This window comes from Arabidopsis lyrata (assembly GCF_000004255.2).
Source record: "Arabidopsis lyrata subsp. lyrata unplaced genomic scaffold ARALYscaffold_1, whole genome shotgun sequence".
NCBI classification, from domain to species: Eukaryota; Viridiplantae; Streptophyta; class Magnoliopsida; order Brassicales; family Brassicaceae; genus Arabidopsis; species Arabidopsis lyrata.
Window position 1 is genome coordinate 15461673 of NW_003302555.1, and position 27344 is coordinate 15489016.

At 36.8% G+C, this 27344-nt stretch overlaps 4 protein-coding genes and 1 pseudogene across 5 annotated transcripts; 1 reads left to right on the plus strand and 4 right to left on the minus strand.

Moving 5' to 3' along the window:
* Window positions 1–58: 58 nt before the first annotated feature.
* On the minus strand, window positions 59–9452 carry LOC9329828 (nuclear pore complex protein NUP160). The gene is made up of 26 exons (XM_021014281.1): window positions 9049–9452; window positions 8684–8948; window positions 8544–8601; window positions 8218–8375; window positions 8050–8135; window positions 7848–7952; window positions 7615–7712; window positions 7016–7133; window positions 6754–6936; window positions 6441–6627; window positions 5783–6348; window positions 5447–5609; window positions 5084–5358; window positions 4773–4960; window positions 4447–4523; window positions 3969–4327; window positions 3592–3660; window positions 3202–3508; window positions 2924–3043; window positions 2382–2490; window positions 2230–2298; window positions 2023–2149; window positions 1401–1508; window positions 806–946; window positions 357–530; window positions 59–260 (listed from the first exon to the last, which is right to left on the minus strand). Exons 1-26 carry the CDS (start codon window positions 9400–9402, stop codon window positions 216–218), a joined length of 4509 nt encoding a protein of 1502 aa, XP_020869940.1. The 5' UTR covers window positions 9403–9452; the 3' UTR covers window positions 59–215.
* A 134-nt stretch (window positions 9453–9586) lies between these two features.
* On the plus strand, window positions 9587–12640 carry LOC9329829 (annotated as a pseudogene).
* Window positions 11576–14296, minus strand: LOC9327105 (PHD finger protein At1g33420). The gene is made up of 3 exons (XM_002893722.2): window positions 13727–14296; window positions 12675–13587; window positions 11576–12581 (listed from the first exon to the last, which is right to left on the minus strand). Exons 1-3 carry the CDS (start codon window positions 14073–14075, stop codon window positions 11750–11752), a joined length of 2094 nt encoding a protein of 697 aa, XP_002893768.1. The 5' UTR covers window positions 14076–14296; the 3' UTR covers window positions 11576–11749.
* A 581-nt stretch (window positions 14297–14877) lies between these two features.
* Window positions 14878–17122, minus strand: LOC9329830 (probable beta-1,3-galactosyltransferase 8). Its single transcript, XM_002893723.2, has 7 exons — window positions 17019–17122; window positions 16516–16722; window positions 16364–16428; window positions 16038–16283; window positions 15633–15932; window positions 15429–15554; window positions 14878–15339 (listed from the first exon to the last, which is right to left on the minus strand). Exons 2-7 carry the CDS (start codon window positions 16699–16701, stop codon window positions 15075–15077), a joined length of 1188 nt encoding a protein of 395 aa, XP_002893769.1. The 5' UTR covers window positions 16702–16722; window positions 17019–17122; the 3' UTR covers window positions 14878–15074.
* A 1393-nt stretch (window positions 17123–18515) lies between these two features.
* On the minus strand, window positions 18516–23619 carry LOC9329831 (protein NRT1/ PTR FAMILY 4.4). Of its 2 annotated transcripts, XM_021014282.1 has the most exons (6): window positions 22906–23619; window positions 21720–21880; window positions 21346–21563; window positions 20042–20470; window positions 19744–19862; window positions 18532–19660 (listed from the first exon to the last, which is right to left on the minus strand). In XM_021014282.1, the coding sequence occupies exons 2-6, from the start codon at window positions 21862–21864 to the stop codon at window positions 18772–18774; spliced, it is 1800 nt and encodes a 599-aa protein (XP_020869941.1). In that variant the 5' UTR covers window positions 21865–21880; window positions 22906–23619; the 3' UTR covers window positions 18532–18771. The 2 variants fall into 2 exon arrangements, with proteins under 2 accessions (XP_002893770.1, XP_020869941.1); XM_002893724.2 differs by lacking the exon at window positions 22906–23619 and having other exon boundaries at window positions 18516–19660; window positions 21720–21979.
* Window positions 23620–27344: the final 3725 nt, after the last annotated feature.

Sequence of the window (27344 nt, forward strand, 5' to 3'; positions counted from 1 at the left end):
TTTCTAGCTCAATTTGGTTTGGTATCGACGAGTATATTTGGTTTGGTCTAATCCAATATTTAAAATATCAAATAACCGGTTGGATTTGGTTAAGAGAATTTGGCTTTCAATTTTTTCGAGTTATAACAAGGATTTGTGTTGACAACGAAAGCAAAAAGCCTGATACGATTTTTCATACAGATTATAATATTCACACGGATCAAACAAGACTTTCTTTAACCTGTAGCAGACGACACAGCATCATTTGAGTCCACCTTTAGCTGAAACAAAGACAAACCAAACATGAATTTCACTTCTTACACTGATCCAAACACAAAATTTGCATTTCCACTGATTAGCGCCATTATGTACCATACCAGCTTTAAGTGATTCAGTAACGCCTGATGGAGTTGTTCCTTCAGCTTCTGGCATTGCTCCAACATCCGTCCTGAGTTCATCGTTTTCTCTAGCTCCCACCATAGTCTTTCTACTGTTGTGTACGGAAACCAAACTCCTGATACCTTTTTCCTCTTCAATACCTCTGCTGGTTTCTGTTTTTAACAAGAGAGAAACCAAGCTTATTCAGTCCTAACATATGAATTCATCAGTCTCTTGTTAACAACAACATGTCAATGTAAATGCAAACTCATATGCTTAGTCCAATGTTTCTTAATGGTATAATCTGCAACCTTTTTTGTTTTACTGTTTTGTGAGAGAATCTTGCAACTTAAACCTTCTCTATGTTTTGTTATATTATATTCAATTCGACCATGAGAAGCTGTAAAACCCTTGCGAACCTACAAATCCTAATATGGAGAAAACTCACCGATGATGCAAATGCTTCCATGTACTCCAGTAGCAAATTAGTGGCCTCTGTCAGACGCCCATAATCAACATATAACTGAAACAAGGAAGCAGGACTTGCTTCTTTCCCAGCCATTCCCAAAGCTTTTTCCTTCTGACCGTCCTGGCCAAGGCACAAGAAACTGATCAAGAGAAGACTTGAATGAAACCAGAAGAGAACAGCCTTACAAATCATTGCTTCTTTCCATCGTGTAAATGAAAAGGAACATGTGAACAACAATAATTCCATTGAGATATTAGATACAATCTCTTCAACACTAAGCAGACATGCTGTGCCAAACATCTCTGACACTGTAATGAACTAACATTATATACATCAACAACAACAACACATAAATCTACTCTAGAATCTGCATCTCAGATATATTAATAGTGAATCGAAGGGCTTACTAATGCAACATTGTTCACGCATGTTAATTATTTAGATCCAGGATGCAGCAAAACAAAATTCAAAGTTTCATGCCAAGAGTTCAAAGCTACCTAAATGAATTGAACTATATATTGCATACTAAAAAATGATCCAGTAAGACTATCATAACATCTATCCAAAATATTACCTTGAACATTTGAACCAGCCAGAGAGGCAATTCGATACAAGAATCTGCTTGAAGAAGGGTTGAAGCAACAGAAACCGGTAGTCTAGCGTGTATGTCTATGTACCTCTTCTGCATTTATCCATATCCAATACACAAATTATTTCAAGGAACAAATAATGAAAAACCTGGGTCAAGCCCTCAAGCAACATAGCACATATCCTCAACTTAGGTTACAATTACACTCCCAGTAAAGGAAGATCTCTGAACTCCCTAGAGCCTAAGCATCAATTACAAATTTTCAGGCACACTTGAGCTAACCAATTACACTCCTAGTAAAGGATAGTGACAATGCAAGCAGTCCTCGTTTACAAGAATAGTGAAAAATGAGGGGATGCTGCTCTGGTTTCAGTGAGCAAAATACTATTAATAAAAAGATATGACTATAACTCAGGATGCATTCTTGGTACATCATAATTTATAACCATTTAAAATCACACCAAGTAAGGACATATTTCTGGATCAAAACTGCTCACGAAGACATTCCAACACTTTTCAATGCTCCCAAAATCCAGAGTAGTAAAAAACTAGCTACCAATTGAAAACAAAAACTAAATTTCCAATCAAGTATTCGGAAGTTACTAACCAGGTAAACCTCAAGAATTTCCCAGTCACCAGCCAACTTAGAGCCCTGAACAGCAGGGCTTCTATCAGGCGAATGAGTAACTTCTTCATCGTTAGATGTTAACATAAGATTAGGCCTGAGATCATTTCTGTAAGATAAATAAAGCTATGTCAGGCAAGTCAACAAGTAATCAATGAAATACCAAGCAACTAAGGAACAGTTACTCACGATGTCCACAGCGCTCCTTTAGCAGGGCAACATTTAATTGCCATATTCTCAAATATCTTCTCCAGCTCCCTGAGAAAAAAACAATAATTCTTAAACCTACGTAATTCTCGAGGAATATGACTTCAGAAAATAGTTACCTAAAAGAAATTTACCTTTTCAAAGCGGAGCCACTCCAAAATTTTAAAACAACAGTGAATGCCATGTCATACAAGTTTGCCTGGACAAGAAGGTCAACCAAATCCGATGGTGGCTTTTCGAGTCCTGTAGTGAAGAAAGCAATTCATATATATAGAAATGATTGTATGAGTCATGAGATGCCTTAAAACAATCAGCAGGGTATCTGATACCCTTCTGAAATTTAATTATGCCTTAGGTAAATTGCATATAACACAGTCATGCCAACTAAGTAGTCTGTCAAGGAGGACAGGTCCATCCAGTAGCTAAATCAATGATACACAAAAGCTATCTCATAAAACAGGGAGACTGTCAATATTTAATCCTTCAAACAGTGACAATAGATCAAGCTCTTTAATTTCCTCACATCAAATTTGGGGTGAACATACTCGGCAATTTTCTGTAAACTACAATTGCAGAAGCCTTTTAACTAGTTCTAAAGCACCGATTATTCATAGTTCCAACAGCCCGTATACTGTAAAATCAAAACAGACCATGGAGGAAATAGGAGACAATGTACCTGAATATGTCCACCCGAAATTTTTCAGAGAAAGCATATATTCAGCAGTAGTAAAAACAAACTCATTTTGGAGTTTCTCGATATCAATGCAACTCTGCTCCCCTTTGTCATTACTCCTTACTGCAGGAAAGGTGTTTCAAAATGTCGTTATTCATGTGATAGTTCAACAATAAAACAGAATGATGCTTCAGGATGTAGAGATTGTAGTTAGTACAATAACGTAAAATTTCAATATCGGTAAGAAAAAACAAGTACAATATGTAGTCGTGAGGACTAACACTGTTCTTCTTCTGCTCTTCTAGCCTTTTTAACCGGATAACGTGAGGATTCTTCTGGTACTGGATCAATCCAAGCATACCCAGGATGAACAAGGGCTAATGCATTAATAGCAGCAGAAAGTCCATTAAGCCTCTCTTGCAAAACTAGGGACATGTGTTTGTAATCCTTGCATGCTGCCTCGCTTCTCAAACGGGCAGAAAACTGATACATGTAACTTGCCGCCATTCGCCAATTGTGTCGTCTCATCTCATACGCATAAAGCAGCTTGTATGGATTTGGCTTCATCATTATTTCAGAACGTCCAGCCTACAAATCGTAGAGAATGTAAGAAACAATAGTAGAAATATACCAAGGGCAGAAACAAACCGACTCAGCTTTCCACAAAATACCTTCCAGAAAAGCTCTTGGGTGATCTTCTCTGTTAGACCGATGAAAGGTAGATGTCCATCACTGAGGATCTGAAATCAAAAGAGAATTATTCATGGTAATTTGCTTTTTAAAGTCATGGTAGTACAAAATCTTTGTCCTCAGCATTTAAGACAGTAACCACAATAGCAAAATCATTTTTAGCTGCAGACAAGCATACACCTAAAAACAAAGCGAAATTGCACTCAAATATACGGTTTATGGTGATAATGATCTTTGAAATGTTCTTGTGGCACCAGACAATATAGAGTAAAAGGCTTTTTGGGGTATTGGTCCCCATTCGCCAAAAGCATATAAGGAAAAACTAAAATATGAGAAGAAAAGCATTCTTGACCTTTACCTTTGTTTTGCCACATTCAAATAGAACTATTATGAAGCGCCTCAAACAGATGCGCTTAATCTCCTCATCAGGGTTTGAAATTATAGCACAGTACGCGTCGTTCAAGAGATTCAGATCTAAGGTGAACTTGAAAACATTTGCCCACAGTCGTCCTCTAGTGTCGGTGGCTGCTTTAGTTAGATCGAATTCCTCAGTCCTCTCTATGAAATCATAGGCCTCATCTACTTGCTCAAGGGCTGCATAGGCAAACTGACAAGCTCCTTCACTTATATTGTACCGTTCAAAAATTTGCATAGCCCATTCGTAGTACTGAAGTTTCCATGTCGCACAAGACATAGAACCATCTGAAATACTGGGACCTGCTACAACCAAACAGAGGGTCAAAGGGGGAAAAATAAATTTGCAAGACATAAAGCCTGGTTTTCGAAATAATATGCGAACTGCCGAGTAACCAGGGAAGAACAATTGAGGAGCTCACCCGTTGTGGCAGGTGAAAATCCTGCTTCTTTAGACAAGCTGTGTAAAGCCTTCCAAGATCCTTCACCTGATGAAGCTCTACATTGGGAACCATGACAGGGTAGATACATGAGATGTATGTTAGGAAAAACGAAGACAAATATTCTTGAAGGGATAATATTAGAAAATAAATTAATCAGAGACATTGAACAACAAATGCAGAAAATAGCAAGCTTTTCTTCTATATGTTTAGAGAAAAACCCACATGTCTTGGCACAATATAAAATTTATACATGACATACAATGGGGATTTACAATTATCAGTGAAAAACTCCAAATAATAAGCACCTGAAGAAACAGCGGATGGCATCAATAATCTTCCTCTCTCTTAATATGCCGCATGCCCCACGTTGTACTTGATCAAGAAGGCAACAACCACGGAGATGTTGAAGAAGACACCAATCCCCACTAGTATCTTGAGAACATCCAAATGTTTTCTCCCCACGTAAACTTGCCTCCACAACCACAAGGATTCGCTTGAGAAGGTTATTAAGAAAAAAATCAAAACGGAGAAATCAGCAATTAAGTTCAACTAGCAGTTAGCAGAATATAACTTTTTGTTGGAAAAACTCCGTAAAAGAAACCGAGACAATTTTTACCTCAACAGCATCAGATTGTCCATTCCTAATCAACCTAAGACTAAGCTCAGTGGAGCGTCTTAGCAGTGAAGAAGACTCCTCTCCTGTTTTACTATAACGAATCCAGCTGATAAAGTTTTGCACCAAACTTGTAATGATTTGTGAACTCGGAAGATATCTCAAGTTAAAGCGGCCGTCCACAATGCAACTTCGGTCACTAAAGAGAAGAATAAACGCCAATGAGAAACCACATTTCCCAAGCATTGCGTTCCATGATCTTTTGTCAATGCTGCTATCTGCAATGAAGAAATGATTTTTTCCAATCAGAAATATTTGCAATGAGGTATGAGCGTTGGGGAATATTTTCCAAGGACAACAACCTACCAATCTGTAGAGATGAAAGTTTCAAGCTGAAATCTTCCATAGAAGTTGACTCAGCTGGAGTGGTAACAAAGAAAAGGATAATGAGCCACTCTGAGACAATATCTTGGATCATCGGAAGTAACTCAAGCCGTAGCTTGCACATGTCTTGCTGTGACATATTAACCTGCGGAAAGATAAGCCAAAGAAAAAAAAAATGAATGACTGAGTTTAGAATATATAAATAATAAAAAAAAATATAATTTGTTACATTAGTATCAAAATATAAACTACACTGATTCCAATTAAGGGATACAAAGGGATACATCTAGACAATATTAAGACCCAGTGGGAACTGACCTGTCCAGCAATGTTAAGCAGATAGCTGACCAGTAGGAAGATGTCAAATGCTGACTCAAACATCAGCTTTACAAACTGAGAAGTTGCTTGGACGAGGATAGAACTACAGATATCAGATAATGCCTCACCATCATTTTCTTGCATAGACTTCTTAGGGACCAAATACTGCAAATAGTGCTCCATGATAGTAAAAACTTTTTCCCAAGATCCAGCCCTTTGACATAGAGCAGAGAGAGACAATAGCATGTCAATGGAGAATGTTCTAAGATTTTTATGAGCTTCTAGCTCTTTTTCCCATGCTCTATCAGCACCAAGATCTGACCAAGTACGCTGACCTATGGTCGTAGAATATCCCGACTCAAGGATGTTAACTAACCGAGGAACAATTTCATCAGATGAGATAACTGGCTTTCCAGTAATTGATTCATAATACATGGCATAAGGAGCACCACCCCACTGTTTACTGATCTTCGAAGTACATCTTAGTACCTCTGCCAGAATTTCATGTTCATTGTGAGACACGCCCAAGCCTAAGTTTGTCAGATTGCTGTGTTCGGAGGAAGAACCTATCAAACAGCAACACAGTATTAAGTCTTAAGCGATAGGAAATAAACAAGGAAATTTTTGTGCTAGATAATAATCAAGAATCTTTACATACCTCCAAGGCTGTGCTCAGCGTTCTCCAATCTAAAAAACAATGATACAGAATTGTTTCTAACTAAACCAATAACATCTGACTGAACCAGCAACGTGCGAGGTTCATTATTCTTGCACCAATGATGGAGATAGCATGTACAAAAGTTTTTCCACCAATGAAAAACTGAAATAGAAGTTTCAGCCGTAACCTGACATAAGAAAAGACATATTTCAGCTTTTATGACCCAGAGTTCATGCTAACTAACAGTAGAATGCATCATATACATTGTATCTACAAGGGCCTCTAGAATTTAACAACTTAACAAAAACCAAACCTCATGCTCAACCAGTAAAAGAATCTCGCTTGTAAGCTCATCAAGACTTAAAGACTGAAACTCAGAATCAGTCCAGTGTTTGTTGTGGTCTAGTAAAGTTAGACGCAAGGCAACATTATGAAAAATTCCAGGACAAAGAAGCCTGCGTAAGAAGATCGACGAAATGAATCCCATAATTTGATCCTGCAAAGTGCAACATAGGTTAGAATTGACGCAAAAAATAAAATATTATATAGAACGTTTTGTTCAACAAAATGAAAACCTTTGCGGATGAAAACAGTGAATGAGTTGTCAAAAGAAGATCCTGTGAAGAGCTCCTAGAACTCAGAAATAGCTGTTCAGAAATGTAGTCTTCCTGCAAAGTGTAAGACTGTGCTTCCCTAGGTCATGGAAAACAATACAAAATAGAGCATTATCCACCATTACGAAACAACAACCAAATTAGTGAACAATAGAATATCTGTAGTAGTCAATAGCACAACAACTATGATGAAGATACACTAGAGCAGCACATTCCCTCCGCAGTTTAGAAACCACCAAATTTTAGCTTAACCTACTAACTGTTTTACAAACCCATCTCAATAAAGCAACATCTAGGAAGGGCTTCACCTAGAGTTTTGCATTTTTCAATAAGACTCCATCACAAGGAAATTATAACGCAGAAATTCACCTACTATATTTTAGATTAATGTTTCCAAATAGTAAAGATTCAAAGCTACAGCGGACCAGAGAAAACAAGACACCCACAAATATAATCAGAACCTCTTAAAAATCTTAATACATCACGTATAATGCAAATATTACACGGAGTACAAAGTATCTCAACCAATTCAGAAGAAAAAAAAGTATTATCGAACTTACATGGTGCTAGATTTCTGGAACAACATGTGAGATGTCAATTCATCGGCCTTTAGAGTCCAGATCTTGTCGGACGTAAATCTGACATCCCGCAATTCCCCCTGCCAAAGTCAGGATATGCAAATTCAACAAAGTTGAGAGCAAAGGAAAAACAAGTGAGTTGCAAATTTAACATAATTATGAGTAAAAGAAAAAGAAAATAGTATGTGTCACAATTTTGAGCGCAAAAAATGCACCTCTTTCAGTGGAATATTCTGTAATCCAGAATCTAGAGACAAAGCTATCCCCTCCCCAGAACTAAAGTACAGGCCATATACAGTGATCACGTCCATGCTGTCATCCTTCAAATATTGGGAAAAGGTTATCAGAGATAGAATGCAATAGAAAATAACTATCTATGTCCCGCTCAAGTCAACCCAATAGTTGTAAAACGCTTACCATACTCTTTCTATACAAGACGGCTAATGGAATGATTCCAGAATCATAATCAGCTTTGCCCAACCATAACCTCACACACATAACCCCTAGTGTAAAAAGCATGACAAAAGTCAAACAAAGGTAAAATAACGTCAACTAATGGTCACCGGTAGAACGAGCAGATATTACCCTCAAGGTTCTTAGCAGCTATACTCTGACATAAAACCCTGCTATAAGTCAAAATATCCCAAACACGTAATGCCCCATCAGCATGAAGCACACATATATAATTTCTTCCATGAACTTCTGATATAAATAAATCTTGTACGGCTGCAACCACTGTCCCCCTGCATTGCAAGTCATAAGAGGTTATTTAGATGAGCCTCACGACAGGGAAAAATAATATGACATATAGCAAAAGATAGCATTACATTAGCATAGTTTCTTTCTTTTAAGTATATAAAGTAAAGCAGCATGATAACATTATTTTCTAATAAATGTACTTCAAGACGTGCCTTACGAATCCCCATAGACGACCAAACCCAGTATCATCACGCAGCTCCTGGTGGAATCCTGATCAGAAACAAAACAACAATAATAAGAGAATGGAAGAAACATCAAAATTGAAATACTAAGCTAGTACAGAGTAATCTACCTGATGATTTCTGAAAATACACAACAGGTTGGAAGCAAGAGACACAACCATCAGACCTCCCGAGAAAAATGAAACCAGGCAATGCAGCAACACTAGTAGCACGAGTCTCGTTCAAGTAAGGTCGAACATCCAAGTGAATCAGATGATCAACCGGGAAAACTGAGCCAGACTTATAGGCTGACGTATTCAATAGTTTCAGAACGTAGACAACACCAGACGGCGTGAGAGCGTAAAGAAAGTAGACAAGACGACCACTATCACTACCCTGCCACATTCAATTCCATATCTTTCAAGTTCAACACACACAACAAAACAAAGCAATAAAAACTACAGAATCAAAAATGGAGAAGACCGTGAAATCGAACCTTATCGGCGTATACAAAAGCAAAAGGAGAAAGCGTCTGAGCAAAAAGGAAACGCAGCCCAGTTATTGGGAATCCCGATTTAGCAGAGAGCTGAAGAAGCTCGAGAGCATTAGGACTCGTCTTGTTGATTCTCCAAACGAAAGAGATCGGAGGTTCTCCAATTACAGAGCTAGAAGCATAGTCTTCATACGAAGGAAGCTGAACACACTCATTGTCCTCACTTGAATTAGCACCGATACTAGAAGAAGAAACAGATGGTGAAGGCACAGATATCTCGATCCATTTAACGACATTTCCGCCGCCGGCAACTGGAACTTCCATACCGGCAAACGAATTCCGACGATTCTCCTCCATTTTTCTTTGAACCCTAAACCCTTTTCTTCTTCACTCAGAGACGAATTAATGATTTTTTTTTTTGAAGTAATCAGATCTAATTTGTATTGGGCCTAGATACGGCCCATTAAGTCTTTCGTACTTGTGAAACTAAAAACCTAACAATTAACGGTGCTTTAACTTCGTCAAACTCTTTCCCTGAACAAATGTCTTCTTGTTGCAGCGACGATGCTTTTGCTTCTTCTTCTTCTTCTTCACGATTTTTTTTCTTCTTCTTCTTCTTCACGATTTTTTTTCTTCTTCTTCTTCTCTTTTGCTTTCACATGGCTGCTTCTAGTGTCAAAACCATTGGAGAAAGATACTAGAGCTCCTAATGAAGATTCTTTTGAATCCGTTGAATTATTCTTTTTACATCAATTCAATCTCGCCGTCGATAGAATTATGGTCTTCGAGGGTTAGGGTTTTCAATTCTTATGAAGACGCGCCGAAATCAATCTGTTGAATTCGATGATTTTCTCGGAAGGATGAAGTTGTGATGCTTCAGTCGATCTTTGTTCGATTCATCTTGAGGTATGAAACCGATCACTTAGTTGAATTTGACATTCGAATTGTTAAATTCTTCAAAGCGAATGTTTTGGTATGATTCGGATTTATATTTTTGTTTTGTTCCGGTGAAGTTTACAAGTTCTTGTATGGCTTTGTGTGTTTGGGTAATTGTGCTGATAAAACCAATTGATTTGATGAATCGCAGATTCCTTAGCATCGTTTTCGTTCTCAACAATGGATCATGATACTTGCAGCAATAAGCTTCAGAAATTCTTTGTCACCATGGAAACAGCCCTGGAGGTTAGTTTGATTATCCTTTGTTGCCATCACATATATATACTCTTATTTGGTCATCATCAGCAACTTTTTTATGGTGATGTGGTTTGTGATATCTAGTTTCTGCTCATTGTAGGGTTTGAAGAAGTAAGTCAGGAAAGAACTATTATTCAGGGATTTCAATCCCACCTTCTACCGATGATGTGGAGACGCCCAGCAGATCGTCGACAAGATGCAACTGCTTAGAACCTGCCTTGACGCCTGAGGCATTTGGATATACCTTTGGTGTTTCATGATGATGGTTAATTGTTGGTATGTGCTAGCTAATAGCCTAATACTTTGTGTTGTTTTCGGTTTTGTTGGTGTTGAACAAAGAGCGTGGGAAGTTGATTCAAGTGCAAGATATATATGGTGCTCCTTTCTTAAGTGGTCGCCTAACATCGCTTTTCTTGTAGCTTGCAGAATGAACTACCGAAAATCAACTCTTTCAAATCCCCTCGCGACAAGCTGCTTTGCATATCAAGCTGTTGCACACTCATTAGCAATCTGATGCTTGATACATCAAAGTCAAATGCCATAATTCTGGCAGGAGCAGATTAGTTCTTGCCTCTCTTCATATATGCTACCATCAAGGTAAGGTCTGCTCAATTTCAACTTTCTCAACTATATGTCATTTTGTGCCCTCTTCAATCTATAAAAGGTCTACATACAATATTTCAATTCTTTCGTGGTGTAAATTGTTTCTAGTCAAGTTTCCATTTGATGTCTGAAGCTTGCTTTTATTAATAGAACCTTTTTTATCCTTGGAAAAGCAGTGTATTTATAAACACCATATGCTATTTCTCTGTAGTTATTACGGAAATACTTACTATGTAGTTATAACTTTACTTGATCTGCAATTGCAGGCAAATCCTGTGCACCTTGCTTTCTCATCTCAAGTTCCTCCAAGGAAGGACAAAATTGTCTATGAGGATAAACCTTGTCTCGGACAAGTCATTTAAGAAGGTGTGCAGCGCTGAGTAAGAAGGTAGAATCCTGTTCATCAACCAATGAGATTATTCATATAATTTGCTTAATAGTTATGATATTTTGGTTTGTGAAAAGTTAATAATCTTATAGTTGGTTTCTCTTGTATGATTTATGTTTTTTAAGCTCGGGGAGTCTTTTCTTGATTGCTCATAACAGATCTGGACTACCCATATATGTAGGCAGACGCCAGTGACCTGATTCTGAATGTGGAAGATGCTAAGAGATTGCCGACTATGTACAAGGAAGGTGCTAAACAAAGATTTTGGACACAGTTCTACTTTGGTGAGGCTTATGAATGAGGAGCAAATATGCAGCAAGTAGAAAAAGTAAAGGTAATGCAAAGCATCTCAAAACATTTGGCTTTCATTAATGCTTTAATCCCATGTTAACATAACTCTTTAAGCTTAGGATTGAAATCTTGAAGTGGTCATGTGTTACAATCACGGGTAGGAATCTTAAGCCACTTGCAGTTTTGTGCCTAGATAAGAACCTATATACAGAAAGATCATAAATACAGTCAGCCTACACTAAGTGTTACGGATAAATTAGATCCACTGCCCATTGCAGCTGACTCACCTCTACAAATAAAGCCAGCTTTGGGCACTTGACTAGATCCACGCTCGTTATCAGATTGCTTTGGTCTCTTGCTGTACAATTCAATGCATCTGAAACAATGGAACTTGGAAGGTAGGGCATCAGAGTTATTGATCCCAGCACATCTAGTGTGGTGCCACACACCACACCCATCACAGGCCAACATCCTCTCACCATCATCATCCTTTGTGCCACACTTGCAATCAACTTTCCAATTATCCACCCCTCTCTCCATGCGGTATCGAAGGAGCCCGTGTTTTGAGCATCTCCCTTTAATCCTTATGACCCCATTTGTGCCAACTAGAAATTTCAGGGTAATAAAGTCATCTATAGAACCGTAACCTAGGAGCTCCTCAACTTCAAACCTCTTGAACATTGCATACACTTCCTGAAAAGCCTTAGCAGCTTCGATTTTCAGGTCAGAAACAGTAGCGTTCAATGGCAAAACCAACAGTTCAGGTGGAGGGGCTGGGCATTCTTTCGACTCATCCGAAAGCTCTACATGGCACCAGAGGCTGATTGCAAAGGGATTCGCTGTGCGAGACAGGTAATCTTTTATAAAATGCTTACAGTCCAGTATTTTTGTGGCTGCATCAATCATTTTATCTCTTGTAGCCCGATACCTAAACTCAGCCATGGTTTGTGGGTGCAATAAAGTTTCATACAAATATATTAAGTCCCGTTTGACATGCTCCACTGATGCATTATTTACGTCTTGATTAGATAAGCGGTGCACATTGTCAACAGATTCAAGCCTGAAGTTCATATGCAAAGGTTAAGATTATTATGCACACTGGAAACCAACGAACCCAAATCAGAATAAGAAGAAACTTCACTGGAAAGTTTACCTGTACTCAAAGTCGTTTGAACTAGGATTGCATCGGGAGCAGACTACCAGAGATCCATCATCCACCAAAACCCCTCCAAAATGCTTGAGACAGTAATCAATCAGTTGTGGAGAGGCTGTTTTGCAAATAGACCTCTTGAGAGCCCACCTCGTAACCCAGTTGGCTCGTGGACGTCCTGCAGCTTTCAGTATCTTAACCATAGCTTGCTGTACACGTTCTACATCACTCTTAGACCAAGCACACAGTACAGACGACTTAGATGTAGGTTTTGAACGGTTCTCACGAATCAGCTGTAGCAGAAATGAGAAGAGGTCTTTCACAGTCACAAGCTCTGAACATGAGAGTGATTGGTAGAAGCCAATAATGGAGTGGAGCTGAGTTCTTGGTTTCCTCCCTTGGAACAAAAACTCAGAGAGAGGTATCCCAGATAAAGTATCCACCGCACTCTGGTAAGCTTCTCTTGTTAGTGCATAGCTCCCAGATTTGAATCCATAACCCCACTCACTGTACCACGAACACCCTCTAGTGATCCCATGAAGCAACCGGTAATCCATCCCATACTTCCTTGACACATCCATCACACTAGCCTTCCGAACAGCAAGGGAGGAACAGAGCCTGTCCCAGAAGTCCATAATGGCACGACCAGTCAAAAAACCAGAGCCACCTTCTCTTCCATTAAGAGACAAGAGATGAGCATAGCCATTCGAGTGGATAACACCATGAAGGAGGTGAGTGTTGTCTTCAAGCTGAGAGTAAACCCAGTCTTCAATGTCTAAAGCCAAGCTGCACCACTTGCAATTGCTACCTTCAGATAAATTCTGAGTATTACCACACCTCGTGCAAGCCTTAGTGTCCCCTCCTGACCTTATGATGAAGTGGTACCTCTTTCTACACACTGGATGACTACTCCAACCTTCAAAAACAACAGATTAAACTCAGTCTATGCATGCACCATGTTAACAGGTAAAAAAATTCAAACTTTATTTTCGAAAAGAGATAAAGTTTCAAACTTTTTGAAATTTAAAGAGGAATCTAGAAGGACAAAGACTCACCAACGACTCGGCAGTGGTCACAGTAAACAGATCTAGAGGATCTAGTCACATCCTCCTCCACAACGTCGAGAGAGACGAGTTTAGAAGAGAGATCTGAACCGTCCGTCGAATCTCCAGGTCTGAGCATAATCTGCCACGTCATGAGACTCGAGAAGAGCGTCGAAGGAGGGAAAGTGACACGCGCGTGGGTCGCGAGGAAGGTTCTCACTCCGTCGCGGAACGGCGGCAAGGTTGTCGAGTTGCCGTTGATCTCCTCCGCCGGGAAAGTAGAGAAATCGTAGAGATCGGCTGAGATTCTGTTGCTACGCCTCGCTCGCTTCGTTGCACGACCACCGTTCATCACCGCCATGACTGTAACAAGGGTTTTTTCCGACACTTAAATTAAAAGTAGAAGAAGAGTTAGAGAAGCAGAGAGATTGGAGATAGATAGATACAGAGGAGAGAGAGAAGGTGAAGAGGTTTTTAGAGAGTGTTTTTGGCGGAGAGATTTTCCCTCTCAAAAGTTTTGGGGAGGATTTTAGGGTTTTGGGGGTATTGACTAAAAGCTTGACTTGACCGATTCTGATGGGGAAAGAAGGGAGATGCTTTTTATTTTAATTGGTTTTCTTTTTTTTACTCACCAATTTCGGGAGAGAGTGGGTCCTACAGATTCCAAATTCGAGGCGGTTTCGATTTCTTTTTCTCCACGCCTTTTTTGTTTTTATTTGTTTCCTTATTTTGTTCGAATTCTTTTATTTCAATAAGTTAATAAAGTTAGCTAATTAAGTCCTATCCAATTCCGATTGTGACACCTTCTTTTGTCGAAATTCTACCCCAATAAAATCTCTCGAATCCAATTATTATATTTTTGTTTTAATTAAATTATAAGCCAATGATTTATTAGCAAAAGTCCAAAACAAATAAAAACACATCACTGCCCCAGTTAAAATACAAGATTTCTTTATATTTTTTAGTTAAGAAATTACAACATAAATTATTTATTTTACCTGTTAGATTAGTGAATAAAATATTCGATTAGTTCAGCTTGGAATTGGATTAAGCATAATCAATAGAATTATTATTTTACTTTATAGCTTTAGTTTTCCTAAATCGTCACAATTATCCCATAATTCCAGGATTACCATTTAAAATTATCTCCTTTCTAGCTAAAATAAACATAAATCCATGACTCTTAATTGCAAATTTGACCAAAAACAAAAACCCATAATAACTTAACAACCAAGGTTCCAAAAGACACTCTCATAACCAAATTTTCCAAGATCATATCAAAAACTTTATTACTATGGCCTTCCTTATTCATTCCACGACATACTATCAAACTAAGCAAAGTAGTAGTACTAAAACAAGCTCAGACGAAGAAGCGAAAATTAGCTAGAGGAGTGTCTCCTTCAGCACAAGCTCGATGTACACGGCTCATCCGATCAACAGACTTACAAATCCCGCTGCAAGACCAATCGAACGACGCAGCGCACACGTTCCCGGCTTGTGCCTTCCATTGACAATCCGGTGGAGTTCCACAACACATTGACCTCTCGTCCACATGCTCCACTTCTAACCCTAACATCCATGCTCCTAACGACACATCCTCGTTCGCGTACCGGTGTAGTATTCCCCTGCGGACATGTCCACCGTATCAAACCTCAAAATGAGAAAACTTTTACTTACTTATGTTGTATAACATCATGAATTTGAAAGTTCTTACTGGTTAGTGGAGATATATGCAGCTAAGTCCTTAGAGATTGCGTAAATCTGTCCAGTCGCATGCCTAAAGTACTTGTTACCCTCTTCTCCAAATTTCCAAAACTCTGGCTCATGATACTTCACTCCCCTATACATTTCCAAAAATCCTTACTTTAATTCAGATTTTTATCCAAAGGATTCAAAAATTTGTTATAAAGATGCTTACTTTTGTGAAAGAACAGGACCAGACTTCATGCAACCAATGTAAATCCTTGGTCTTGATTGATATCTCGCAAGTGTTGTAACAAGCATTCCCAAATTGACATGAACATCATCATCCACTTTCACGTAGAACTCTGCGTCATACATTGCAGTTGCTGTTGAGAAGTAGAGTCTTGTCTTGGTTGAGAGTTGGTGATATCCTTCAATGTGTTTTAGTCTCAAGAAATCTTTATGCTCTGAATCTTCTTCATCTATGGCTTTGTCTAATACTCCTCCTGGTGTTGCACTGTGTCCTATCACAAACCTGTCAAATAAAAATCCAAACTTTCTCTGTTTTATATGACTGAGTTTTTGGTTATTGTGATTTTTCATGTAGTGAATTGAGGATACTTGTGGCTTACTTCACAACCTTACAACAATCCCTTTCTCTTTTTCGATTTTCTTTAGCTTTTCGCCTGTTGGCATCCATGTTTGTCTCACCGAGTCTCGTCTTTTCTTACTACTGAATGCTGTGTTGATGCCTATTACTGCAAACACTTTCTGCAGACGACTCTGGTTTTTCGCCGACCGTTCGCTCCAGAAATCGCTGCTTCTGTCGCTGATACGCGCTGCTTCTAACTCCATCTCCAATGTTGACATTGTTCTCTCCAATGATCTAATAATATAAACACTTTTTTGTGTTACCTCCTCTGTCTCAATTATGTTAAAACACAAGAAAGGATATGATTTTAGTACTTTACTGCTTGGTGTGTTTTCGATACTTCTCCTAATATGTCTCTGGATTTGCTTTCTATCAATTTCTGAATCAACAAAGATCAACACTTGTGGTTAGTGTATATATATATGAACATGAGCAGGTGATTAATCAAGTAGAAAAGGGTAATTACGCGTTTATGTTCATCGCAGTCCTTTTGAATCTCTAAATGTTTGGACAAATGCTTTGTGAGATGGTGATCCTCTTCTTCAAGTATGTAAGAGCGACTCAAAGTTCGACTCATGAACAGTGAGCCTGCAAGAAAGCTGGCTAGACACAGCACTATTATGGCTTTCCCTGAAGCAGCTTTTGCCCTCATCTCTTATGCGCCTCTTTAGTGCTAAATCAAGACAGAACATCAATAATTGATCATGAGGATGGTAGAAACTCCAACTTAAAGTAAACACTCTACATTTCATAGTTACATATATGCATACAAATTTTTCTTTTTCTAATATAATCAAATCTGTTTTATATGATAAAATGACATTTGCAGGAGATATTTCCGAATCAAGAACGATATGGACTAAAGCTAATATACATCAAGAAACTCAAAGGTCAGATTCAATTTAATAAGAGTTGATAATTTTAACAAACTTGACTCTTAAGATCAATGCTTTAGAATCATGAACATACCTCTCTCTATAAGCGCATGTGAGACACCAAAAGGACTGAATTTCTGGACCTATGAGAGCTGTCAGATTAAGAAACAAGTCTTGAACGTTGAAGAGATGTTATTTATATAAAACGTAAACAAGAATGTAGTTGCAGAACGGCAATGGCGTTTATGTTTTGCTTCTCTCTCTCAATCTGACTGTCTTGTCATGCAATGTGCATGTCCCAACTGCATATAGTAGATATTACAAAAGAAAAAGAAATTTCCACAAAACTAGTTTTGGTTTTGTTTTCGTTTTCCTTTATTTCGCAACATTTTAGGCGCTTCACCTATGTGAATACGCTTAGCGCTGCTTCCACAACACATGACAAGTTTTTTATCAGATAGCTAAAACTTGGCGTGAATGTGGTATAGATATAACATGACGTTGATACTATTGTAGAGTTACATGAAATTGTAACAAGTTTCACTTAAATGCTTCATAAACTAATTCAAACATACCTAAAAATCTCTAATGATCTCTTACAAACTTAATACAGCTTGTAAAAGCTCTGTTTTGCATTTCCATTTGTGTTTCCTTTATATTTAATTTCCTAGAGAAACCGATACATATGTCTATCAAATCGAATCGGTCCATCTTGTTGAGGTTGAATTAAAAGTTTTTTTTTTTTTTTGGTAACAATGTTAAGTATTTATACCATATTCAAGTTGCGATAGAGAATACAGAGAAAACAAAGAAATCAGAAAGACCAAAAACTACGACTAAGAGATCTACGAATACAAGAAAAGAGCGCGACAAGAACACAAAGTGAAACAACAAGCAGGGGCCCAAAGAAGAAACACCGATTCCGAGCCGCGAAGCTCAGACATTTGCGAAATTGCCTCAGCTCCAAAGAACTGGAATCCTCATCGTCGTTGCCACGAGCAAAATCTTCACGAAGCAAGTCCTTAAAACCTCAAAGAAGAGACCGCCTACAGCTTCTCCGAGGACTAACGCAAAAACGGAATCACTAGAGAGGCCTAATCAAAAGTTACAAGAGTCTTAATACATTCGTCGACTGAGCTGCAAGAAATTCTTACAGCCTTAACGTAAAGCCCTTTAGATCGATATGTATAGTTCTATTAAAAGTTAAGCAGAATAATGAACATAAGGATTATAGTATTCTTTCCAAAGTCAAATCACAAAAACTCAAATGGTTTTTTAAGATTTAGTGGTGAAGACACTACTTTTCATTGAGATTGCCGCAGCAATGGAGCAGTGTGTTGTGTGGACCTTCTCTGTCGGACCAAAGGTTACAACCAATGATGCTTACCTCACTATATCTTTTAACTGATGATGTCAATATCTATGGAAATTGACCATATCTCTCTCCAACTTCAAAGATGTATTAAGTCTATGGACTCATCATATGGCTCAAAAGTCAAAACATAGAAGTGTTTGCGGTTGCTGTTAAACGCAGCAATCGCCAAGTAAAACGTTGTATTATGCAGTTATAGCAGTTTTGTGAGACAAAAAAAACTTTATCAGGCACATCACAAAACCAGCTAGCTTGATACATTATTCATTCAAAAGACAAGTTCTCTAAACCTTTTAAACTAACTCTTCATCATTACAAACCCCAAAATCAAATTTAAAAAAACAAAAAAAACTCTACCCCGCCACTTCCAAAACGTATGATTACAACAGGATTATAATAAGCATATATGATCTTCAAAAGATTCCTTCTATTATCCTTCCTAAAGGGTTACAACAAGATGATCTACCATACTTAGTCAAATTCTAGGCTTCTCCGTCGTGGAATCCTTGTTTTCGCCATTTTCTAAATCCTCCAAGCTATTGACTTCGGCGCTATGATGTGTCGCAGATGGATCACACGAATACCATCTTGACCAGAAAAGATAGTTAAAGAAGTTGATGAAACTCAATGAAGCTAAGAGCCAGTAAAAGTGATCTAATCTATCTTTGTTAAGGTCGTTATCGCCTAACCAACCTTCTTTAGTCCCGGAACCATTACTAGAAGTAACTCTGTTCACGGTCGAGACAAGAACAGAGCTAAGATAGAACCCGAAAGAGTAAGAACAGTAAGTCATTGCTGTGAGAAAAGACTGCATACTCTGTGAAGACTGTTTGTAAAAGAACTCCACTAATCCAACAGCTGTAAACATCTCTGATAAACCGAATATCAGAAACTGAGGCGCGATCCAAAAGATTGAGAGTGTTGCATTCTGTTCCAAGAACGATTCTCGTCTCTTCTTTTCCACTAAAGCAGCTGCAACCATTGAGAAAGTTGCTAAGAACAGTCCAGTGCCAATTCTCTGAAGAGGAGAGATTCCGGAATCATTTCCCGCGAATTTTCTAGCGAGTGGGACGAAGAACGTTTCGTAGAGAGGCACAAAGAAGATGAGAATGATGTAAGGAATGGCTTGAAGAGAAGCCGGTGGTATTTGGAAAGTTTTTGTAATATGTGTGTTCATAGAACTTCCTTGCTGAACAGAGAAAGTTTGAAGCTGAGCTAAGATGGTGTTGAAGATGATAGTACACGCGAATATCGGTATGACTGATAAAAGAATCTTGACTTGATGGACTTGTTCGATTGTGCAGAGTCTCCATGGACTCTCCATTGCTTTGCCTTGCGTCTTGATGCAAGCTTTGTCAAGAAACCTGCACGTCAAGAAACGAGCGGTTAGTTAGTTAGTTTAGTTAGTCAATTTGGCGGTTACGATAAAAAGATTAAAACAAGTTACTTGAATTTGTTAGAATGGAGAAGTGGTTTGACACGAACTAGATCCGTTGAAGGTTGGTGAAGCATGTTCGGGTTTGATGGGCAAATCTGTTTTCGTTTAGTGATCGCGGCTACGAAGACCTGATCGATCGACAAATACCAGAAAATGAAGTCAAGATCAAACTCTTATAAATGCCTCAAAATGTACCAAAGACGAATGTTTGAGTTTATATGTGAAAAGAAAACATTTTAAAAAATAATTTAAATTTTTATATTTGTCTAAAGTGTAAACGCAAACGAATATTCGATTCTTGATTTACCTGAGCAATTGGTGTGAAGATGCTACCACGAGGCGGTTTATTCCTATAAAAGTTAGTTCCAGCAACGAGACTAATCATCCCCGCGGCCATAACAGCCGCGGAGACACCAAAACCAACGTCCATGCCAGAATGCGTTTGCACCCAAACTAAGAGTGTAAGTGCAATAAGCTGACCCATTGAGAAGGCGAAGTAAGCAGCATTGAAGAAACTAGATAGCTTCCTCAAATCCTTCCTTTGAAACTGGTTTGCACCGTGAGAGATAATGTTCGGTTTAAGGCAGCCGCTCCCTAAGGCCACCAAACAGAGTGCTGCGTAGAGAGTGACCGCCTTGTAACCATTTGCCTCTACGCAATGTATTGTGCTCTTCATGTTGCATTCTGGTGGTCTCAGCTCTGGGAGATGAGCTTGGACTGACAATAATATGAAACCCTGTTTTATCAATTTAAAAACAAAATTGTCAGCCAAAACTTCTCCTAATTTTGTTAACCAACATTACTTTAGTCTTTTGTCACTAAAGTCTTATATATTTTATGCAGGGTTTAAGAAAGCGCTAGGCGGGTCACCACCCGCTTAGCGCCTACCGCCTAGAACGCCTAATCGGGACTTAGACGATTTTAGGCGGTTTACGTTTACATCATAACAAATTAGAAATATAATATTATACATAAAAATCATATAAAACTATCTATTATAAAAATTAAAATCTTAAATCGAAACAAAAATTAGACAAAAAAAAATTATTTAAGTCATATCAAAACAATATATATAAAGCTAAAATTTATATTTTAAATTTATGTAGTTGAAAATTGAAAAAATACATTAAAACTAAACTTATGCGATTTTAGGCGGTCGAAACGGTCGTCTAGGCGTCACCTAAGCGCCTAAGCGGGGCCTAGGCGACCGCATAGACCGCTTTTTAGAACACTGATTTTATGTAATACTAGAATCAGTAGCTAATATTTTTACCTATAAGTCAGGTGTATGTATTATGAAGCCGTAAATTTCGTTATTATACTATTGCGTGGCAATAACTAGCTCAAAAAAGAACATTTTACTAACATATTATAATGTTTAATTAACTCATAAACCCATTTGCTTTTCCAAAGAACCGAAAGATTTAATTCATAATTCACTTAATTACAACTTTATGTTAAAGTTTTGGACTTTTGTCTAAATATACTTTTAATATCCCGTTTTAATCACAAGTTACTAGTTAGAGATGAAAAGTGATGTAGAATATTCAAGAGCATCTAAAATAGAAATGAGAAAGGCGAAAAGAGAGCTAGGGAGGGAGAGGTACATACAGAGATTTCGATGACGCCGAAAAAGAGCATGGTACGAAAGCTTCCAAGGTATGAATCAGAGAGGAAGCCACCAAGAAGCGAGAGAAGAAACACCGTTCCTATGAAGTTAGTCACGAGGTTTGCGGATTTCGACAAAGGAAAATGCATCTCATTGAACACATATGTGATCAAGTTGTTGCCAACGGCTGCGATAGCCATCATCTCGAAAGCTTGGAAGCCTGAATATAGATATATGTATACGCAACCAATCAATTTAACCTAACATGTATCCAAAATGCTTAACATGGACCAGCCCGGCCATATGCAAGACGCGCTGGTCTAGTCGATATACTCGATATACATAGTTAATGTTAACGAGAGAAGGAGAGGGATACCTAGAACAAAGAGGGCAGCTCTTGTACCACCATGCTTGCTTGGCCTGGATGGTCGACCGCGAAAATCAACACAAATATCGTCCGATGATTCCTCCGACATGTGTAGTCCTCTTTTAGCTTCTTCAGATAGATCATGAACATCCATAGCTCTTTCTATTTTTCTTGTATTATTATGTCAAACAAAGGAAGATATATGTTTGGCTTTAGGAGTTGGCACAAAGTTAAATTAACAAGGTGGGGAGCGAGGAGGTACTTATAATGTCTCGGTCATTCTTAAAAAATTCATGAGAGAGAAACTAGAAAAATATTATGCAATCAAATATTTCTAATTTTCTACATTGATTTTTATTAGAAACTAGACTACAATATTAAATAAGTATAAAATCTTTCTAATAAAAGTAAAAAAAATTCTTTTATCGATAGTGCAAAAAGAGAAACTATGAATTCCTAAAGAGAAGTTCATTTTAAATTATGCTTTTAGTTATTAGAAAACATAAAAATCCTATTCAACAAAAAAAGTTGTGTAAATAACTAATTTAAAAGTGAGATATATCATATAATTAAGTTTACTAAACTTCTTAGTGTATTAGAGTAGTGGGGAGAAATGGACCCACTCTCCAATAGGTTTAAAATGCATCATCATCATCATCATCATTACAAGAAAATTTCAACTAATTTGGCCTGTGGCTCCGGGGCATAAACTATTGTTTACTAGAATGTTTTCTTAACATTTACGGCTGAATATATATATATATATACATAGTTGCGATTTGATTATCATGACTATCTTTGACGAATCTTCCGGCCTTCCCATCAATGTGAGTTCAACCCTTGTCGTCAGTACTATAGTAGAAACTTTACATCAAAAAGAACTAATCAAGTTTAAAATATCATCATCATTTAATTTTAAGAAAATTTTATGGATTTCACAAAATTAAGTAATTAGATATCTATGTACATAACAAGACCAGAAAATTGATGGATATATGCATGTGTTAAAAATAATTAATGTGTTGGACATGGGAGACTTTTTTTTTAATGTGTTTATTGATACAAAATCCTAATGAGTTCAATGGCTATGGGCCAACAGACGAATCCACATATTACAAAATGGAGAAGAAAAAACAGAGACTTCACCGGAGGAAAAGCTCGGAACTGGACGGTTGGTCGGAAGCTGGGAACATACCTGCGAATTCTGGCGTTTACAAAACGACTGCTTCGCTACTTCATGGCCAGACTCGCATTTATTGGCTGGAGTAAACAGATCCAGACGCAAAACGGATTCCGGCGAGAAACTGAACCTGCAATATTTCTTCCAAAACAGATCGACCACAGACTACCTGAGACCTCAACTGCCTAATCCTCTACCTAGCAAAAAGGAAGTGGACATGAGAGATTTATTGATAAACTACGCGTACTAACCAATATAATATTGTGATAAAGTCTGGAGGTATTTAGCTCTCCCGACATTCAAAACAACGACAAAAGAATGGCAAAAACAGGAAAATCGCAGAATTTGGAATCGGATGTACAACTATGTTTTATTTTTTGCCAACAATTCTATAGTAGATGTTGACACAACTATATACCAAATAATCTAAACCAGCAGATTACAACTTTCGTTAATATTTCCAGTTTAATTTATCAATGTTATCATTTGGTATATCAATGTGATATATATTATTAAACCAAAAAAAAAAAAAAAAAAGTGATATATTTTTGGCTTAAGCACATGACACATACGTGAGACTATAATAAATATTTTACGTATCGATCAAGGCTTGTGGGATAATTTCATCCATCTTGAGAGTCAAATCAGGATATAGTTGGACAAATTCCCCATACCTACCATACCTTTCCCACGACAATAAGTAGATCAGATCTTTTTCGAAAATGATGATTCCAAGTGATTCTGCTATATTTATATTTCTTTTGTTATGTTTATAAGAAGCACATGTGTTTAAACATAACATGTAATGGATCTGATTGATAACCAAAAGCTGTACAAATTTTTTAGTTGTTAATTAGCTGGAGCTGTAAGCTTTACTGGAATAGTGTAAAGTTGTATGAAAGAGCTGTACAAGAAAGCTGTACAAAAAAGCTGAGAGTAAAACTGTTTGTAACGCTTTTGATAAAGTTTTTGTAATTAGTAACTATCAAAGCTGTATGTTTTGTACAGCTTTGTAAAGCTGTTACCAATTAAACCCAATATAAAAGAAATAACTTATGGTGTATTAGTAGGTATCTTTCGATGTGTCGATTAAAGAAAGATGAATAGGGGAATGGTTTGGGTCTAAATGGTTTCATGTGGCTCGTTCCCTTACATGAAACCTTACCTATTCAAATAAATATTATGCATTTTATGACATTTATTAGGACCGATATAGCATATCTTGTAGGCGAAAAATAGGTTCTAATTACTTCTTCTGTATATACATGCAAAATATGATAAGACTGATCAAACTTGTTTACTTTTACAACTATGGTGCTTGGTCTGCATGAAGTGATGGCTCTATCGACCGCATAACCAAAGTATATTATTACCTCTAATTGCATGTTTCTCATTTTATTTAGACGGGTATATTCTATTTATATGATTTCTAATTTTTTATGCATACACACAACAAATGATCGACCAAATACTAAGCTAGTTGTTTAAAATTTCCGCTACTTTCTAACTTTGGATGTGGAACGAACCTAATCGACATTTTCTACAAAACTCGCCCAAAACCAATCAAATTTATCGGTTAACCAAACAGAAGTTAAATGCAACCGGGGACAAACTGTTTTTTAGCTAGTCTACTACTCAAAACTAAACATGAATCTTTTCATCTAGACCGGTCCCCACTACCTTTCTATATAAATTGTAAAAATGGTTAGAACAAGAAAGCTACTTTTACACTATACTGTACTTATAATAGTCAAATCAATGAAGTCCAATCCAAGCAAGCATCACATATATGACATGAAAACGAATGAAGAGACGTGTGACATATTCTTTGATGTATAAACTTATAAGTTGGATACAACTGTACCCTCAAATGTGACCTTCCCTTGATCCCCTTTTTTTTTTTTTCAATTTCAAAACCGTTTATATATATTTATGTTCTTTCACCATAAGCCCTTTTGTTGGCATGACCTACTAATAACAATTGTCAACATCCAAAATGCCCTTGTGCATATGCGACCAAATTCAATTATGTATGATCCCATTCGACCAAATACAACTATTTACAACCAATTATCAATCCCTATTTCTCTTCTTCTTTAAATCAATCGTCATCTATAATTTTTTTCTATATATTCAATTTAATCGATATCTTATATCGAATCTCCATTTTCCGGCACTTCCGTCGTTCCATGGCTCTCTTTATTTGTAATAAATATATGTTAAAGTTTCACAATTAGTTTAAATAAAACTTTACAATAAAAAAAAATATGGTTTAATCTATTCATTGTTCATTGATTTATATTGAAAGTTTATGAAACTTAACATAGTATTAGAGTTTACTTTGCTGAACAAGTAGAATTTACTACCGGTTCTAGATTAAGATTTGTTCAATATAAGTTACAAACAAAAAATCTTCAATTAGAAAACAAGAAGGACCTACACTAAAAATATATAACGAATATGATTTAGTTTATTCATTGTCAATTAATTTTGAGTACGAGTTCATAAAACATAACAAAACCGCTTTACGTTCCCTTCAAAATTTGACTAACGCAGGCTACACAGCTTTCTTGATCTCCTTCTTAGGGTAATTTTCAAGAATAATTAGTTCTTTATTGTAAAAGTGAAATATTTAAGGTGAAGACTCCAAATTCTTGCACCCGTTGATTAGGGTTAATTTAATCAAATCAGCGCAGAAAACTCTTTTTTTTTTACTACACATCCAGGGGCGGATCTAGGTGAAGAGGTGGTGGGGTACGTGCCCCACACTGATTTATAAATTTTCGCATGTAGTTTATAACATTAGAATATGACTTGGCAATTTGGTTGTGACATGTATATTAATTCAACCATCTCAGGTTCGAACCAGTTCAATGGTGTTTTTTTCTTTCATTTTCTATTAGTTTTTCAAATAATATTATTTTTAATTTGTTTTTTTGGTTGACCCTTTTTATTTAAATGTCAATTTTAATTTTTGTCTACATTGTTTATTTTTTTATTAATATATATAGTTAATAATATATAAATATTAAAATAAAATAAAATTTATATAAAAAAATTTGTGCCCCACCCAAAATTTTGTTCTGGATCTGCCACTGTACACATCCTTATATATATAGATTTACTCTCGAGTGGTGATAAACAAAATGAACAGTAGATGGTCGGTTTTGTTTAGCGTTAAGTGAAGAATATTTCTTCTCAAGCTAAAATTGCGTTGACATTTTCTTCATCATTATTCATTTTCTCCCATCTTTTGCCCTACCACTCCACTCTCACTCTATTAATGTACTACTTATAGTGTTGTGTGTGTAACGCTTGTGCTTCCAACTATACAAAAAAAAAAAACAGTACACGAAGTTGATATTGGGCCTTTGTGTCTTGTTGTATAAATATAAGAGTCATGATTGGTGGTCAAGGTCAACTAGTAGCACAGGTCACGATTGTTGGTCAACTATTCCATTATATTTGATGAACATATTGGCTTCGATCTTCTTTACACAATTTAACGGTTTATATAGATGGTGAGATAACAAAGAGTTAATTCAGTTGATAGCCACTCCTGATGAGTGGCATGCTTTTACTTCGGAATTAGAATATTTTAGTTTTTGAAAATTCTTTTTTTCTACTTTTACTTTGTCTTTTATTCCACGTTACAACAATGCATGTGCTGACTGCCTTGCTAAAAAAACACGAGTACAAGAATTTATTTTTGTCCATGTAAGTTCTTCCACTCCGGATTGTTTTTTTTTTCCGAAGAAAACCGTCCGTTCTTAGTTTAAATGGATGATTTTTGTTGTTGTTAATATATATATATATATATGAGATAACAAAATATATATTTGAATGAAATAAAATTTGCAAAATGAGTGTGAGTGTATCTATGTATCTATTTAGTAACCTTAGATATGGTAATGCATCCGTTTTTCAAAGATTACTAATCCACATGAGTTAAAGAGAGAGGAACTTTTCCCATTGATAGATAGAACTTGTAACCTACGTTGGTTAAATGTAATCTACACAATTTTTTTTTTTTTTGAATGAAATCTACACAAAATTTCTCACATGTATATATTTTCGGGTTGAGTTATATATGAACTTAATTTACTCATAAATTATTTGGATCGACGATCGATTGTATATTTGTAGTATTTGGGTTGGCTAATAATAAGCTCTTTTCTAGAAACAACTCTGCACTAAACATTCATTTTTCCCACTTGATTAAGTAAAAAGCCTTATATCGTGCACAGTCCCAACAACTCGATCAATGGGCGAAGGAAGAAACTTTATACTATAGATAAAACCTTTTTAAAATTTTGGTGGACCTAGGTTATTTTATTTTATTATAATGAATAAAATTTGAAAAACTTTATAATGGAAATGTATAATGCATGAAACATAAACTAGAACGAGATTCATGCCATTTGAAAAAAGCCTATTTTATTCCATTGTTATTT

Coding starts and splice junctions, on each gene's coding strand:
- LOC9329828 (XM_021014281.1), bottom strand. CDS start 9,402: ATGGAGGAGAATCGTCGGAATTCGTTTGCCGGTATGGAAGTTCCAGTT. Junction 7,713..7,847: donor AGAATATTCCACTGAAAGAG/GTGCATTTTTTG, acceptor TGACTTTGGCAG/GGGGAATTGCGGGATGTCAG. Junction 5,359..5,446: donor ACTTTCATCTCTACAGATTG/GTAGGTTGTTGT, acceptor TCTTCATTGCAG/ATAGCAGCATTGACAAAAGA.
- LOC9327105 (XM_002893722.2), bottom strand. CDS start 14,075: ATGGCGGTGATGAACGGTGGTCGTGCAACGAAGCGAGCGAGGCGTAGC. Junction 13,588..13,726: donor TGACCACTGCCGAGTCGTTG/GTGAGTCTTTGT, acceptor TTGTTTTTGAAG/GTTGGAGTAGTCATCCAGTG. Junction 12,582..12,674: donor TCAAACGACTTTGAGTACAG/GTAAACTTTCCA, acceptor TATGAACTTCAG/GCTTGAATCTGTTGACAATG.
- LOC9329831 (XM_002893724.2), bottom strand. CDS start 21,864: ATGGATGTTCATGATCTATCTGAAGAAGCTAAAAGAGGACTACACATG. Junction 21,564..21,719: donor AGCTGCCCTCTTTGTTCTAG/GTATCCCTCTCC, acceptor ATCTATATTCAG/GCTTCCAAGCTTTCGAGATG. Junction 19,661..19,743: donor CTCCATTCTAACAAATTCAA/GTAACTTGTTTT, acceptor CTTGACGTGCAG/GTTTCTTGACAAAGCTTGCA.
- LOC9329830 (XM_002893723.2), bottom strand. CDS start 16,701: ATGAGGGCAAAAGCTGCTTCAGGGAAAGCCATAATAGTGCTGTGTCTA. Junction 16,284..16,363: donor AAAACACACCAAGCAGTAAA/GTACTAAAATCA, acceptor TTATATTATTAG/ATCATTGGAGAGAACAATGT. Junction 15,340..15,428: donor GCATATATCTCCACTAACCA/GTAAGAACTTTC, acceptor ACATGTCCGCAG/GGGAATACTACACCGGTACG.